This window comes from Crocodylus porosus, unplaced genomic scaffold (genome assembly GCF_001723895.1).
Source record: "Crocodylus porosus isolate Cpor-Errol unplaced genomic scaffold, CroPor_comp1, whole genome shotgun sequence".
NCBI classification, from domain to species: domain Eukaryota; kingdom Metazoa; phylum Chordata; order Crocodylia; family Crocodylidae; genus Crocodylus; species Crocodylus porosus.
Window position 1 is genome coordinate 37,969,837 of NW_017728949.1, and position 17,694 is coordinate 37,987,530.

General features: G+C 40.2%; 1 protein-coding gene across 1 annotated transcript in view; it reads left to right on the forward strand.

The window, feature by feature from the left end:
- TTN (titin) overlaps positions 1–17,694 on the forward strand; it is a 273,859-nt gene that overhangs the window by 252,959 nt on the left and 3,206 nt on the right. The window contains exons 300-319 of the mRNA XM_019553528.1: positions 49–2,115; positions 2,213–2,515; positions 2,602–2,907; positions 3,001–3,291; positions 3,398–3,697; positions 3,795–4,100; positions 4,305–4,610; positions 4,703–4,984; positions 5,273–5,866; positions 5,967–6,254; positions 6,368–6,667; positions 7,074–7,376; positions 7,827–8,129; positions 8,260–8,844; positions 8,994–9,299; positions 9,398–9,697; positions 9,922–10,497; positions 10,590–10,895; positions 10,986–11,579; positions 11,712–17,668. Coding sequence (XP_019409073.1) covers positions 49–2,115; positions 2,213–2,515; positions 2,602–2,907; positions 3,001–3,291; positions 3,398–3,697; positions 3,795–4,100; positions 4,305–4,610; positions 4,703–4,984; positions 5,273–5,866; positions 5,967–6,254; positions 6,368–6,667; positions 7,074–7,376; positions 7,827–8,129; positions 8,260–8,844; positions 8,994–9,299; positions 9,398–9,697; positions 9,922–10,497; positions 10,590–10,895; positions 10,986–11,579; positions 11,712–17,668 — 14,573 coding nt within the window. The remainder of the gene's footprint in view (positions 1–48; positions 2,116–2,212; positions 2,516–2,601; positions 2,908–3,000; positions 3,292–3,397; positions 3,698–3,794; positions 4,101–4,304; positions 4,611–4,702; positions 4,985–5,272; positions 5,867–5,966; positions 6,255–6,367; positions 6,668–7,073; positions 7,377–7,826; positions 8,130–8,259; positions 8,845–8,993; positions 9,300–9,397; positions 9,698–9,921; positions 10,498–10,589; positions 10,896–10,985; positions 11,580–11,711; positions 17,669–17,694) is intronic.

Here is a 17,694-nt window from a genome sequence, read left to right on the forward strand (position 1 = left end):
TACTGATTGTTGTCACTTGCTTTTCTAAGTATGTTTTCCATTTGATAGCTGTTCCAGATGCACCTGGCACTCCAGAGCCTACAAACATAACAGGAGAGAGTATCACACTCACATGGGCAAGACCAAAATCAGATGGTGGCAGTGAAATCAACCAATATATCCTAGAAAGAAGAGAAAAGAAGAGCATGCGCTGGGTAAAAGTATCTAGTAAGAGAGCCATTGCTGAGACAAGATACAGAGTAACTGGTCTCACTGAAGGCAATGAATATGAATTCCATGTTATGGCTGAAAATGCTGCAGGAGTAGGACCCCCAAGTGCTGTCTCAAGACTGATTAAATGTCGAGAGCCAGTGAATCCACCAAGTGCTCCTACTGTTGTAAAAGTGACAGATACTTCGAAGACTAGTGTAAGCTTGGAATGGACCAGGCCAGTTTTTGATGGAGGCATGGAAATAATTGGCTACATCATTGAAATGTGCAAAGCTGACTTAGAAGAGTGGCATAAAGTTAATGCAGAGACATGCATTGCTACCAAATATACTGTCACTGACTTAGAAGCAGGTGAACACTATAAATTCCGAGTAAGTGCAGTCAATGCTGCAGGTAAGGGAGAAAGCTGTGAAGTTCCTGCTACAATCCAAACAACAGATAGACTGTCTGCTCCTGAAATTGATATTGATGCAAACTTCAAGCAGACTCACATTGTCAGAGCAGGTGCAAGTATTCGTCTATTTATTGCCTTCTCAGGCAGACCTGTTCCTACCGCTATTTGGTCCAAAGCAGACTCAAATCTTACCTTGCGTGCTGACATTCATACAACCGATTCCTTCAGTACATTGACTGTGGAGGACTGCAACAGAAATGATGCTGGAAAATATGTCTTTAGTGTGGAAAACAATAGTGGTAGTAAATCTATTACATTCACTGTCAAGGTGCTGGACACTCCTGGCCCACCAGGTCCAATTACCTTTAAAGATGTGACCAGAACATCTATTACATTAATGTGGGATGCTCCTGTTTTGGATGGAGGTGCACGTATCCATCACTACATTGTGGAGAAGCGAGAAGCTAGCCGTCGCAGCTGGCAAATAGTGAGTTCAAAATGTACTCGCCAAATCTTCAAGGTCACTGATCTAGCAGAAGGTATGCCATATTTCTACCGTGTTTCAGCAGAAAATGAATATGGTATAGGTGAGCCATGTGAGTTAACAGAACCAGTTGTAGCCACAGAAGAGCCTGCTCCCCCTAAGAGACTAGATATTGTTGATACTACCAAATCTTCTGTTGTGCTAGCTTGGCTTAAACCTGACCATGATGGTGGCAGCCGTATCAGTGGATACCTTCTTGAGATGAAACAAAAAGGATCTGACTATTGGGTTGAAGCTGGTCAAACTAAACAACTTACTTTTACAGTTGAAGGTCTTGTAGAGAACAATGAGTATGAGTTCCGGGTTAGAGCAAAGAATGATGCTGGCTACAGTGAGCCAAGAGAAGCTTTCTCCTCTGTTATTATTAAAGAGCCACAGATTGAACCAACTGCAGACCTTAGTGGAATAAGCAGGCAACTTATAACTTGCAAAGCTGGAAGCACCTTTACTATTGATATACCGATTAGTGGGCGCCCAGCTCCAAAAGTAACATGGAAACTTGAGGAAATGAGACTCAAGGAAACTGAGAGAGTGACCATTAAGACAACAAAGGAGAGAACAAAGCTAACTGTTAAGGACAGCATGAGAGGTGACTCTGGCAAATATTATTTGACACTTGAGAACACAGCTGGCACAAAAACATTTACTGTCACAGTGGTTGTCATTGGAAGACCAGGTCCAGTTACTGGTCCTATTGATCTATCATCTGTCTCTGCGGAATCCTGTGTACTATCCTGGAAGGAGCCTGAAGATGACGGTGGCAGTGAGATTACAAACTACATTGTTGAGAAACGTGAATCTGGTACAACAGCATGGCAGCTGGTAAATTCCAGTGTCAAACGCACACAGATCAAAGTCACTCATCTTACTAAATACATGGAATACACTTTCCGGGTCAGCTCAGAAAACAGATTTGGTGTCAGCAAGTCTCTTGAATCAGCACCGATAGTTGCTGAGCATCCATTTGGTAAGGAAAAAATATTTAGGCAAAAATTATTCTTTTTCTTTGGCTTGTGTAAATACTAGTAATAGCTAACTTTTTCTCTGATGCTCTTTACACTCAGTTCCACCAAGCCCACCTACAAGGCCAGAGGTCTACTCTGTGTCAGCCAATGCTATGGCCATTCGCTGGGAAGAACCATATCATGATGGTGGCAGCAAGGTCATTGGATATTGGATTGAAAAGAAAGAGCGCAATACAATCCTCTGGGTGAAGGAAAACAAAATACCATGCTTTGAGTGTGACTACAAAGTCACAGGACTAGTAGAAGGCCTGGAATATCAATTCAGAGTCTATGCCCTAAATGCTGCTGGTGTGAGCAAAGCTAGTGAAGCTTCAAGACCTCTAGTGGCTCAAAACCCAGTTGGTAAGTGTTAATTTTACAGTTTATTTGCCCATTACTTTTTAAATAATAGGAAAATTAATTTCTCATTTTACACTGCATTCTTTCAGATCCACCAGGAAGACCAGAAGTAACAGATGTCACAAGGTCTTCAGTATCATTGAGTTGGTCTGCACCCCTTTATGATGGTGGTAGCAAAATTGTTGGATATATTATAGAACGCAAGCCATATAATGAAGCTGGAGATGGACGCTGGCTCAAGTGCAACTATACCATTGTCTCAGAAAACTTCTTTACTGTGACAGCTCTTGGTGAAGGAGAAGCATATGAATTCCGTGTGATAGCCAAAAATGCAGCTGGTGTACTTAGTAAAGGATCGGAAACTACTGGTGCTGTCATTTGCAAAGATGAATATTGTAAGAAATATTCCAATGATCACTTAAAATATTATATATCTTCCAGTTTTAATAATATGTTAATCTATTTTTCTCGTTTCCCTTTCTTTATAGCACCACCAAAGGCTGAACTGGATGCTAGACTTCAGGGAGATATTGTGACTATTAGGGCTGGGTCTGATCTTGTTCTTGAGGCTTCCATTGGTGGGAAACCAGAACCGAAGGTCTTTTGGTCCAAAGGTGACAAAGAATTGGACCTGTGTGAAAAGATCTCTCTACAGTACACTAGCAAACGGGCTATTGCAATCATCAAATTCTGTGACAGGAGTGATAGTGGAAAATACACTCTCACAGTTAAAAATGCCAGTGGAACAAAGCAAGTGTCTGTCCTTGTCAAAGTGCTTGGTATGTATTTTTGATTACCAGTTTCAGGCACAATCATTATAAAGACCAAAGCATTTATTTAACTACTGTAATTACACCTTCTGCTTTTTTTTTAACCCCTACCCAGATTCACCTGGTCCATGTGCAGGCAAAATCACTATTAGCAGAGTAACAGAAGAGAAGTGTACTCTGGCATGGAACATTCCTAATGAAGATGGAGGTGCAGAAATCACTCACTACATTGTAGAAAGACGTGAAACCAGTAGACTGCACTGGGTTATTGTTGAGGCTGAATGCCAAACATTATCATGTGTGGTAACAAGGCTTATTAAGAATAATGAATACATCTTCCGTGTGAGAGCTGTCAACAAATATGGGCCTGGTGTTCCTCTTGAAACAGAACCCATAATTGCTAGAAATGCTTTCAGTGAGTATTCATATGTTTTAATTCACTTCTAAATTTATGAGATGTTAATCAGAAATGAATATTTTGGAAAAAAAAATCATCTTTTAAATACCAACAGCCATTCCATCACAACCTGGTGCACCTGAAGAAGTGGGTGTTAGCAAGGAGCACATCATCATTCAGTGGCTGAAACCAGAATCAGATGGCGGCAGTGAAATTAGCAACTATCTTGTAGACAAACGTGAAAAGAGAAGTCTACGCTGGACACGAGTGAACAGAGATTATACTATTTATGATACTAGACTGAAAGTTACTGGTCTAATGGAAGGCAATCAGTACCAGTTCCGTGTCACAGCAGTGAATAATGCTGGGAATAGCGAGCCTAGTGATGCTTCTCAATATATCCTGTGCAAGGAACCATCATGTAAGTTGTCAATTAAATTAATTTAAATGACAGCTAATAAAAGACCGCAAAGATGCATAGATTCAGTTTAGTAACTGGCACTACAATTAACTTATAACTAAAGTGATTACAGATTAATGCCATTAATTGTCTAGAATATTGAATAAATGTCCCCTGAAAAAATTCTGTGCAACAATGGTAAATGTCTGTTTTTCTATTCTAAAGACACCCCTGCACCTCCTTCACCTCCAAGAGTTGTGGACACTACCAAGCACAGCATAAGCTTAGTCTGGACAAAACCCACATATGATGGCGGTGCTGGCCTCTTAGGCTATGTTCTTGAAATGAAAGAAGAAGGCACTGAACAGTGGTACAGACCACATACTACTGCCACTCTAAGTAATCCTGAATTCACTGTAACTGGTCTTAAAACAAGCCAGAAATACCGATTCAGAGTTGCTGCCACAAATGTGAATGGTATGAGTGAATTCAGTGAATCGTCAGCTGAAATTGAACCTGTGGAAAGAATAGGTAAATTTGAAAATCCAGTTATTTTTAAGGCACGCATATTTTTGCTTTAAACTATTAATAGATTAATTACATTTCATTCCTCTCTCCATCAGAAATACCAGATCTTGAGCTTGCTGATGATCTGAAGAAAACTGTTACTGTCAGAGCTGGTGGGTCTTTGCGTTTAATGGTGTCTGTATCTGGCAGACCACCGCCAGTAATCACATGGAGCAAACAAGGTGTTGACGTAGCAAGTCGGGGCATTATTGACACTACAGACAGCTACACTTTGCTTGTTGTGGATAAAGTGAATCGGTATGATGCTGGAAAATATGTCATTGAGGCTGAAAACCAGTCAGGCAAGAAATCAGCAACAATTGCTGTTAAAGTATATGGTAAGTATTATTAATTATATACTGATATTGAATTATGCTTATACATATTGTATTACAGGTATAAGATAAAAGAAAGTCTTTGCCAAAAGGGGTTCGCAATTTAATGGAACTTAAATTGAATTTAAATGGCAGAGAAGGGAGGGAATGGTAGGGAAGGGTATAATATAATACAAAGAAAAATGTATGTTTCTGAAGGCTGTGTTGCATGTATGGAGAAGAAATCCCTGTGTTTTGTTTTAGGCAGGAAGAGACGCAACAGAAAATAATTTTCTTTGATTTTGCTTTTAGATACACCTGGCCCACCTGCCACAGTGAAAGTAAAAGAGGTGTCAAGAGATTCTGTGACAATTACTTGGGAAATTCCTAATATTGATGGTGGAGCTCCAGTCAACAATTACATAATAGAGAAACGTGAAGCTACCATGAGAGCTTACAAAACAGTCACTACTAAATGCAGCAAGACAATTTATAGAATTACTGGACTTGTAGAAGGAGCCATGTACTATTTCAGAGTACTACCAGAAAATATTTATGGTATTGGTGAACCTTGTGAAACTTCTGATGCAGTACTGGCGTCTGATGTTCCCATGCTGCCACAGAAACTGGACGTTATTGACGTCACTAAATCAACAGTATCACTTGCATGGGAGAAACCACTGCATGATGGTGGCAGCAGACTGACAGGCTATGTTATTGAGGCCTGCAAATTTGGAACAGAAAGGTGGATGAAGGTAGCAACACTGAAGCCTACAGTCTTTGAGCATACAATCATCTCACTCAATGAAGGTGAACAGTATGTGTTCAGAGTCAGAGCACAAAATCAGAAAGGTGTGTCAGAACCAAGAGAGATCGTCACAGCTGTAACAGTACAAGACCAAAAAGGTAGACGGAATGTTTAAAAAGAACAGATTGAAATAAAATTTGTAAGATATACGTTGTATAAACTGGATATTAAGAGTCATCTGATGCTTCTTTTTTTTAGTGTTACCCACAATTGATCTTGCTGGAATTCCTCAAAAGACAATACACGTGCCAGCTGGAAGACCCATTGAATTATCCATTCCAATTGGTGGGCGACCACCTCCAGCTGCATCTTGGTTCTTTGCTGGTTCCAAGATAAGAGAATCAGAACGCATCAAAATTGAAACTGTTACCAAAGTAACTAAATTAACTGTGCGTGAAACCACAATACATGACACTGGGGAATACATGCTTGAGCTGAAAAACAAAACAGGAACTGCAGTTGATACAATAAAAGTTATCATTCTTGGTAAGTATTTATTATTAAAATAAGATTGTCCCTAATCCTCACCTAATCATGAAATTTGTCATAAAATCAACCTAGCTTCTTTGTTAAACATTAACGTATGATTTTTTTTCCAGACAAACCTGGACCACCCACTGGTCCAATTAGAATTGCTGACATTGAGTCAAATTCTGTAACCATCTCCTGGGAGCCACCTGAGCTGGATGGTGGAGCTCCACTGAGTGGTTATGTGGTAGAACAACGTGATGCTCACCGTCCTGGGTGGTTACCAGTTTCTGAATCTGTAACAAGAACAACATTTAAGTTCACTAGACTCACTGAAGGTTCTGAGTATGTGTTCCGTGTGGCTGCTACGAACCGCTTTGGAATTGGATCTTACCTACAGTCTGAGATTATAGAATGCAGGAGCAAAATTAGTAAGTTTACCTTTAAAAATTAAGGACTACATATTAATACAAAAGACCTTGATGCCCAGGATAAATCCTGTTATTTCTCTTGCTCAAACAAAATGCTGCATTCTCATGTACTAAATCTATTATATAGATGTTCTAGACTGAGAACTGGACAGAAGCTCCATAAATCTGGGTGTTAAGCAAGGCCAAGTAGCCTGCTGGGGGACCTCAGGCAAATAATTTCTCCTTTCTTTGCATCACTTTTTTAAATGTGAAGTGGAGATGACGATACTAACCTCCTCTGTAAAATGCTATGAAATGAATGATATATGAGCTTACTTTCATAATTATTATTCATGTGCTCCCAAAAAACAGCATTTGTGCACGTATTCTCATTTGTCTCTCTCATTTCTGTGTCTTATTATAATAGGTATTCCCGGTCCTCCTGACACTCCACAAGTGGTAGATGCATCTCGAGAAGGCATGACACTAACTTGGTATCCACCAGAAGAGGATGGTGGTTCACAGATCTCTGGTTATATTGTTGAACGTAAAGAAGTTAGAGCAGATAGATGGATCCGTGTAAATAAAGTTCCAGTTACTATGACACGCTACCGCTCTACTGGACTGATTGAAGGATTAGAATATGAACACCGTGTCACAGCTATCAATGCCAGAGGCACTGGCAAACCCAGCCGTCCTTCTAAGCCTGCTGTTGCCATGGATCCAATTGGTAGCTAATTCCCTAAATCAGGGGTGGGCAATTATTTTGGGTGGAGGGTCACTTACTGAGTTTGGCCATCGAGGACTGTATGACAGGCAGCTAGGGGCAGATAAATATTAATTTTCTAAATTTTTTAGGGGCTCTGTGGGCCAGATAGAATGGTCTGGCGCTGGTATGGCTGCATTCAGCCCTCAAACCGCATTTTGCCGACCCCTGCCCTGAATGGATAAAGAGTTTGGGTGGCAGAGGAAAATGTCAACAATAAGACTTACTTTTATCTGTTCTTGTTTGGATACTTTAATGGCTGGAGAAGATATTTTGACTGATTAAAATTTGAAAAACTTTTATATTTTAGTTTTCTTGCCATTTAATCATGTTAACATTTTGTTTCCCTTTTTAAATATCCAACACAGAATGATTTTAAAATATATTTACCTGCTATCTGATCTTGTATTCCAGCTCCCCCAGGTAAACCTCAGAATCCAAGAGTTACTGATACTACAAGAACATCAGTCTCCCTGGCCTGGAGTGCACCAGAAGATGAAGGAGGTTCTAAAGTCACTGGCTATTTAATTGAAATGCAGAAGGTTGATCAATTTGAGTGGACCAAATGTAATACCACTCCAACAAAGATACGTGAATACACCTTGACACATCTACCGCAAGGTGCGGAATATAGATTCCGCGTCATGGCTTGTAATGCTGGTGGGCCTGGGGAACCTGCTGAAGTGCCAAGAACAGTCAAAGTAACAGAAATGCTTGGTAAGATATTCTGGCTATTATTTCCTGCTGAAAATTTTGTTAAAACTTTTTTTTTTTTTTTTACTTCAAAAAAGGTACAGCAAAGTATCTGTAAAATAGACATAGCATAACATGTTGGTTTACTTTTCAGAATATCCTGATTATGAACTTGATGAAAAATACCGAGAAGGCCTGTTTGTGAGGCAAGGTGGTGTTGTCAGGCTTACAGTACCAATTAAGGGCAAGCCCATCCCAATATGCAAATGGACAAAAGAAGGCCAAGACATCAGCAAGAGAGCCATGATTGCAACTTCAGATACTCAAACTGAACTGGTAATCAAAGATGCAGAAAGAGAAGATTCTGGGACCTATGACTTGGCACTTGAAAATAAGTGTGGCAAGAAAGCTGTGTATATCAAAGTCAGAGTGATTGGCATTCCAAATCCACCAGAAGGACCACTTGAATATGATGACATACAATCACGCTCTGTCAGAGTAAGCTGGAGACCTCCCACTGATGATGGTGGTGCAGATGTTCTGGGTTACATTGTTGAAAGGCGAGAAGTACCTAAGACTGCCTGGTACACTATTGATTCTAGAGTGAGAGGAACATCATTAATAGTGAAAGGTCTCAAAGAAAATGTGGAGTATCACTTCCGAGTTTCTGCTGAAAACCAGTTTGGAATTAGCAAGTCCCTGAAATCTGAAGAACCAGCTGTACCAAAGACACCTCTGAGTAAGTCTACATTTTGAGATTTTCTAACTAAAATCCCTGTTCCATTTATCAAGTCTTACATTTGTAAATATAACAGCATATATACAAAAAAGACACACAAATGTACAAAGCTTTAAAAATACATGGTTATTGTTATGTTATTTTAACAGATCCTCCAGAGCCACCAAGCCATCCACCAGAGGTGCTTGATGTTACAAAGAGTTCCATTAACTTGTCCTGGTCCAGACCTAAGGATGATGGAGGTTCTCGTGTAACTGGCTATTACATTGAACGTAGGGAGACATCTACAGAGAAATGGGTCAGGCACAACAAGACGCAGATCACAACTACAATGTACACTGTCACAGGTCTTGTTCCAGATGCTGAATATCAATTCCGTATCATTGCCCAAAATGACATTGGTGAGAGTGAAGCAAGTCCTGCTTCTGAACCAGTTGTGTGCAAGGATCCCTTTGGTAAGAAACTGTTTGAAATAAGTGACATTTTGAGAGAAATTTAGCAAAGCTCTTGAAAAAAATAAGTTTAACTTTTATAAATACTCTGTATTTTACAGACAAACCAAGCCAACCTGGAGAAATTGAAATTACTTCTATATCTAAGGACAGCATTACTTTAGAGTGGGAACGGCCTGAATGTGATGGTGGTAGAGAGATCCTTGGATACTGGATTGAGTATCGTCAGTCTGGAGAGAGTTCCTGGAAAAAATGCAATAAAGAACGGATCAAAGACAGACAGTTTACAATGGGAGGTTTACTGGAAGCTACAGAATATGAATTCAGAGTTTTTGCAGAAAATGAAACTGGACTCAGCAGACCTCGAAGAACTGCTATGACAGTAAAGACTAAACTGACATGTAAGTTTAAACATATTCATATTGTCTGTGCTTTAAGTTATGGTAAAATTACTCTGCCAGTGCACATCATACATTGGCTGGGTGGTCTTAAAGTCCAGTCCTGCAAGTTTAAATATAACTGTAAACTGGTCACAGATATAAATGAAGGGATGCACACAAATAAACTAGTCATGGACATCTATTTAACAACATTTTTCCTTACCTTTATCCTATTTTTGTTACAGCTGGAGAAGCACCAGGCATAAGAAAAGAAATAAAAGATGTTACAGCTAAACTGGGTGAAGCAGCTCAGCTAACATGTCAGATAGTTGGGAGACCTCTTCCTGATATTAAATGGTATCGCTTTGGCAAAGAACTGGTACAAAGCCGAAAATACAAAATGTCATCTGATGGACGCAACCACACACTGACAGTAATAACAGAAGAACAAGAAGATGAAGGTGTCTACACTTGCATTGCTACCAATGACGTTGGGGAAATTGAAACTAGTGGCAAGCTGCTCTTACAGGCAACTCCTCAGTTCCATCCTGGCTTCCCACTGAAAGAGAAATATTACGCAGGTGTGGGTGGCACCCTTCGCCTCCATGTTGTATACATTGGTCGTCCAGTGCCAGCTATCACTTGGTTCTATGACAAGAAGCCTTTGAGAGACTCAGAAAATGTTACTATTGAGAACACGGAGCATTATACTCATCTTGCCATTAAGAATGTCCAGCACAAGAATCACGCTGGGAAGTACAAAGTGCAACTCAGCAACATATTTGGAACAGTTGACACTGTACTTAATGTGGAAATTCAAGGTATTCATTTTATTTTCAAAAGTTCTATGGAATGGTATTTCCTAATATATATATATTGGCAGAGAATTAAATGCTACGTTTTCTTTTTATAGATAAACCAGATAAGCCATCAGGGCCAATTGTTGTAGAGTCCCTATTGAAAAACTCTGTAGTAATCAGCTGGAAGCTACCTAAGGATGATGGAGGTGCTTTGATTACAAACTATATTGTAGAGAAACGTGAAGCCAAGGAAGGCACAGAGTGGCAGCTGGTATCTTCAAGCATTGCAGGCACAACCTGCAGAATTATTAACTTGACTGAAAATGCAGGCTATTATTTCCGTGTGTCTGCTCAGAATACTTATGGCATTAGTGAAGCTCTGGAGGTCTCTGAAGTTATTGTGATGAAGCCTCCATTTGGTAAGTGTGCATCCAAATCTGTATTTCCATATATCTGCAAATTGCTAAGCCAAGTTTATTTCATATGTTGAATCTTGTTATTCTTTACAGAAAAACCAGGACAACCTAGTCAGCCAGTAGTAGCTGCTGTAACTAAAGACTCTTGTGTTGTTTCGTGGAAGCCACCTGCTAGTGATGGAGGTGCAAAGATTCGTAATTACTACCTTGAGAAACGTGAAAAGAAACAAAACAAATGGATTTCAGTAACAACAGAGGAAATTCATGAAACAGTCTATTCAGTGAAAGATCTTATTGAAGGGCTTGAATATGAATTCCGTGTAAAATGTGAAAATCTAGGTGGTGAAAGTGAATGGAGTGAAGTATCACAACCAGTCATTCCAAAATCTGATGTGCCAATTCAAGCACCACATTTCAAGGATGAACTAAGGAACTTGAATGTGAAATTTAGAGGCACTGCCACATTTGTTTGCAAAGTCACTGGTCATCCTAAGCCTATTGTAAAATGGTTCAAACAGGGTAAAGAGATCTTGCCAGATGGTGAAAAGGTCAAGATCCAAGAATTTAAGGGTGGATATCACCAACTGGTCATTACAAATGTAACAGATGAGGATGCCACTGTGTATCAAGTTAGAGTTACCAACCAGGGAGGATCTGTGTCTGGCACTGCTTCTCTGGATGTTGAAGGTAAATAAAATCTTTTGATTCTTAAAACAAGTTCTTCTTCAAAATTAAAAAATTTAGAAGAATCTTGCCGCATTGCTAGTTTTATTTAAAGTGTTATATTTACTAGTAATTCTTCTTTCTCTCTTTCTTCAGTTCCTGCTATGATTCACCTGCCTAAAAATCTTGAAGGCATGGGAGCTGTTCACGCTCTCCGAGGTGAAGTGGTCAGCATCAAGATTCCATTCAGTGGCAAACCTGATCCCGTGATTACATGGCAAAAAGGACAAGATCTCATTGATACTAACGGACACTACCAAGTTATTGTTACAAGATCATTCACCTCCCTTGTTTTCCCCAACGGTGTTGACAGAAAAGATGCAGGTTTCTATGTTGTTTGTGCTAAAAATAGATTTGGAATTGATCAAAAAACAGTTGAATTAGATGTGGCTGATGTACCTGATCCACCAAGGGGTCTGAAAGTAACTGACATTTCAAGAGATTCACTCAACTTAACCTGGAATGCTCCAGCTACTGATGGTGGAAGCAGAGTCACAAATTACACCATTGAAAAACGTGCTACTACAGCAGAGAGATGGATTCGTGTTGCCCAAGCTCGAGATACAAGATACACTGTGGTAAATCTGTTTGGCAAGACAAGCTATCAGTTCCGTGTAATTGCAGAAAATAAGTTTGGGCAAAGTCAGCCTTCTGAGCCTACAGAACCAATTATAACAAAAGAAGATAAGACTAGAAAGTTGAACTATGATGAAGAAGTTGATGAAACCAGAGAAGTCACCACAGTTAAGGCATCTCACACTTCCACAAAGGAACTCTATGATAAATATATGATTGCTGAAGAGCTTGGACGTGGACAGTTTGGAATTGTCCACCGCTGTGTTGAGGCAGTTTCCAAAAAGACCTATTTGTCCAAGTTTGTCAAAGTAAAGGGTGCTGATCAAGTTTTAGTAAAAAAAGAAATTTCCATCCTAAATATCGCAAGGCACAGAAATATCTTGTATCTTCATGAATCATTTGAAAGCCTGGAAGAATTAGTTATGATCTTTGAGTTTGTATCTGGAGTTGATATCTTTGAAAGAATCAGCACAGCTTCATTTGAACTTAATGAAAGAGAAATAGTAAGTTATATACGCCAGGTCTGTAGCGCACTAGAGTTCTTACACCATCACAGCATTGGACACTTCGATATTAGGCCAGAAAATATCATTTACTTCACAAGAAGAAGCTCTATAATTAAAATTATTGAGTTTGGTCAGGCCAGACAACTGAAGCCTGGAGACAACTTTAGACTCCAGTTTACTTCTCCTGAATATTATGGTCCTGAAGTACATCAGCATGATTTGGTCAGCACAGCTACTGACATGTGGTCAGTTGGTGCCCTAGTTTATATACTTCTAAGTGGTATTAATCCTTTCATTGCTGAAACAAACCAACAGATCATTGAGAATATCATTAATGCTGAATACAACTTTGATGATGAAGCATTCAGAGATATAAGCATCGAAGCCATGGACTTCATTGATCGCCTACTAGTAAAAGAAAGAAAAGTCCGTATGACTGCTGCTGAAGCACTTGATCATGCATGGCTGAAACAGAGGACGGAAAAAGTCAGCACTAAAGTCATCAGGACACTGAGACACAGGCGTTACTATCAAACTCTAGTGAAGAAAGAATGGAATACAGTTGTGTCAGTAGCCCGCATTTCCTGTGGTGGCGCAATCAGATCACAGAGAGGGGTTACAGTTGCTAAAGTTAAAGTTGCACCAATTGAAATTGGCCCTATTTCTGGGCAGATAATGCATGCTGTTGGAGAAGAAGGAGGACATGTCAAATATGTGTGCAGGATTGAAAACTATGATCAATCCACACAAGTAACCTGGCACTTTGGTATCAGACAGCTTGAGAGCAGTGAAAAATATGAAATTAGCTACCATGAAGGAGTAGCAACCATGTACATCAAAGACATTGCTAAATCAGATGATGGTATCTATAGATGCAAGGTAGTAAATGACTACGGTGAAGACAGCTCTTATGCGCAGCTATTTGTTAAAGGTGTGAGAGATGTTTCTGAGTATTACAGATGCAGAACCATTAAGAAAGTGAAACGCCGAGTTGATACTATGAGGCTATTAGAGAGGCCACCAGAGTTTACCCTGCCTCTGTATAATCGCACTGCCTATATTGGTGAAAATGTCAGGTTTGGAGTAACCATAACAGTCCACCCAGAACCACGCGTAACATGGTTCAAATCAGGGCAGAAAATTAAACCAGGTGATGATGATCTGAAGTACACTTTTGAGACCGACAAGGGTCTTTATCAGCTTACCATCCGTAACGTCACTGAGGAAGATGATGCTGAATATAGTATTTTGGCACGCAACAAATATGGTGAAGACAGCTGCAAAGCAAAGCTGACTGTAATTCCACACCCGCCTCCTGGAGACACTACATTAAGACCAATGTTTAAAAGATTACTGGCAAATGCAGAGTGCCAAGAAGGCCAAAGCATCTCTTTTGAGATAAGAGTATCTGGTATGCCCAAGCCAACATTAAAATGGGAAAAAGATGGTCAACCTCTGTCATTTGGTCCCAATATTGAGATTGTTCATGAAGGCTTGGATTACTACGCTTTGCACATCAGAGATACTTTACCAGAAGACAGTGGATATTATAGAGTTACTGCTACAAATGCTGCTGGATCTACAAGTTGTCAGGCTTACCTGAAAGTAGAACGCTTGAGATATGTCAAGCGTGAATACAAGACTGAAGAAGATCGACAAAAACATGTACAAAAACAAATTGACAAGACATTACGAATGGCAGAAATCCTTTCTGGGGTTGAGGCAGTTCCATTAACCCAAGCTGCACAGGAAGCTTTAAGAGAGGCTGCCATCCTGTATAAGCCAGCTGTGAGCACTAAGACTGTCAAAGGTGAATACGAAATTAGAAAAGAAGAAAGGAAGGAAGAGAGGCAACTCCGTATGCCTTATGAGATCCCAGAGCCTCGCAGGCATGCACGCATTGCTGTTGAGGAAGATCAGAACATTAAACAATTTGTACCTTTGTCAGACATGAAGTGGTATAAGAAGCTGCGAGACCAGTATGAAATGCCAGGAAAACTTGATAGAATTGTTCAGAAACGACAAAAGCGCATTCGCCTTTCCAGATGGGAACAATTCTATGTGATGCCACTGCCACGTATTTCTGATCAGTATAAACCTAAATGGCGCATACCAAAGCTTTCACAAGATGACCTTGAAATTGTGAGACCAGCACGTCGGCGCACACCATCTCCTGATTATGAATTTTATTACAGACCAAGAAGGCGATCACTCAGTGACCTGACAGATGAGGAATTACTCTTGCCTATTGATGACTATTTAGCTATGAAGAGAACTGAAGAGGAAAGACTGCGTCTTGAAGAGGAACTTGAATTAGGCTTTTCTGCCTCACCACCAAGCAGAAGCCCTCCACGCTTTGAGCTGTCTGCTCTTCGATACTCTTCAGCAGGGGCAGAAGCCAAGACAGAGGAAGACAAAGAAAGACAGCTGAGATATTCAACCTATCACATTCCATCGAAAGCTGAAACTAGTGCAAGTTACGCAGAGCTCCGTCAGCGTCATGACAGAGCTGTTTATAGGCCACCAAAACAAAGACAGAGAATAATGGATGAGAAAGAGGATGAAGAATTACTTCGGCCAGTTACTACAACTCAACGACTCTCTGAATACAAGAGTGAACTTGAGTTCATGGCAGAGGAGGAGAAGCATAGAATGAGGAGAAGGAGAGAGAGAGAAATAACTGAGATTACATCAGAGGAAGAAGAAGAAATAGAAATGGTCCAACATGTTCACAGAGAATTTTCACCTCCCTCACGACTACTAAGAAGAAGAAGATCTCTTTCCCCAACTTACATTGAATTAATGCGTCCAGTATCTGAATTGATTCGTCCTCGCTCACGACCTCCAGAAGAAACTGAGAGGAGGTCCCCTACACCAGAAAGAACTCGGCCACGCTCACCAAGTCCAGTTTCTAGTGAAAGGTCACTCTCCCGATTTGAGAGAACAGCAAGATTTGACATCTTCTCGAGGTATGAGTCTATGAAAGCTGCTTTGAAAACTCAGAAAACAATGGAAAGGAAATATGAAGTTCTGACTCAGCAGCCATTCACCCTTGACCATGCCCCTCGCATCACTCTGAGAATGCGCTCACACCGTGTGCCATGTGGTCATAATACCAGATTCATTCTGAATGTCCAGTCAAAACCAACAGCAGAAGTAAAATGGTACCATAACAGTATTGAAATCCAAGAAAGCAGTAAGATACATTTCACTAATACCAGTGGTGTATTAACTTTAGAGATTCTTGACTGCCATATTGATGATAGTGGAACATACCGTGTTGTGTGCACAAACTACAAAGGAGAATGCTCTGACTATGCAACATTAGATGTTACTGGAGGAGATTATACTACCTACTCTTCCCAGCGCAGAGATGAGGAAGTACCAAGATCCATTATACCTGACTTGACAAAGACAGAGGCTTATGCAATTTCCTCATTTAAGAAAGCATCTGCAATAGAGGCTACTTCTTCCATAAGAGAGGTCAAATCAGAACTGACAGAGACAAGGGAATCCCTTTCATCATATGAACATCATGCTTCTGCTGAAAGGAAAATCACTGCAGCTGAAGAAAAATCATTAGAGGAAAGGGCTGTACACAAGTCATTTAAGAGCACTCTGCCAGCAACCATCTTAACAAAACCACGGTCAGTCACTGTCTCTGAAGGGGAGACTGCAAGATTTTCTTGTGACGTTGATGGTGAACCAACACCAACAGTAACATGGATACGTGCAGGTCAAGCCATTGTTTCTTCCAGACGTTTCCAAGTCACACGAACACAGTACAAATCTACTTTTGAGATTTCTTCTGTTCAGATATCAGATGAAGGAAGCTACACTGTGGTGGTAGAGAACTCTGAAGGAAGACAGGAAGCACCCTTTACCTTGACCATACAAAAGGCAAGAGTTCCTGAAAAAGCAATTGCATCACTCCCAAGAGTCAAATCTCCAGAGCCTCGTGTCAAATCTCCAGAGCCAGTTAAATCACCTAAACGGGTGAAATCCCCTGAACCAGCCATTGCTCACCCAAAATCTAAATCAACAGCAGGAGACAGGCCCACACCTGCAGAGAAAGTACAATTACCAACTGCTGCTCCTCCCAAGATAACTCAACAGCTGAGGGTGGAAGCTTTTGGAGATAAAGTAAAGTTCTCCTGTGCTGCTGAAAGCAGTCTTTTAAGTGTCAAAGAAATAGCCTGGTATAAAGATGGCAAGAAACTGAAAGAAGACGGCCATTTCAAATTTCATTATGCAGCCGATGGCACCTATGAGCTCAAAATTCATAATCTTACTGAATCTGATAAAGGAGAATACACCTGTGAAATCACTGGAGAAGGTGGTATCTCAAAAACTAACTTTCAATTTGTTGGCCAAGTTTTTAAAAGCATCCATTCCCAAGTGTCAAGCATAACTGAAACTTATAAATCAGTTCAGCAGGGGGCTGAGGCTGAGGCACTTAAAATTTCTACCCAGAAGAAATCAGCAGTCATGACTCAAGAAAAAGCAGAAATCCAAGAAGAAATCATTAAGAAGTCACTAGTTTCTGAAGATGTCAAACGATCACAGGCAGAAATTAAAGTTTCTTCCACTAAAATGACTGTATCTGAAGGTCAGAAACTTACTCTGAAAGCCAACATTGCTGGTGCATCAGAAGTAAAATGGGTATTGAATGGAATGGAGCTAACAAATTCTGAAGAGTATAGATATGGTGTATCTGGAAGTGATCATACTCTAACCATCAAAAAAGCTAGTCATAAAGATGAAGGGATACTTACCTGTGAAGGTAGAACAAACCAAGGCATCATTAAATGCCAATTTGATCTGTCCTTTTCTAAAGAGCATTCAAATGAACCAGCCTTTATAACACAGCCCAAATCTCAAAATGTCAATGAAGGACAAGATGTATTACTTACTTGTGAAGTCTCCGGAGATCCTGCTCCTGAAATTGAGTGGTTTAAGGATAACCAACCAGTAAGTAATTACTCATATATTGGCTT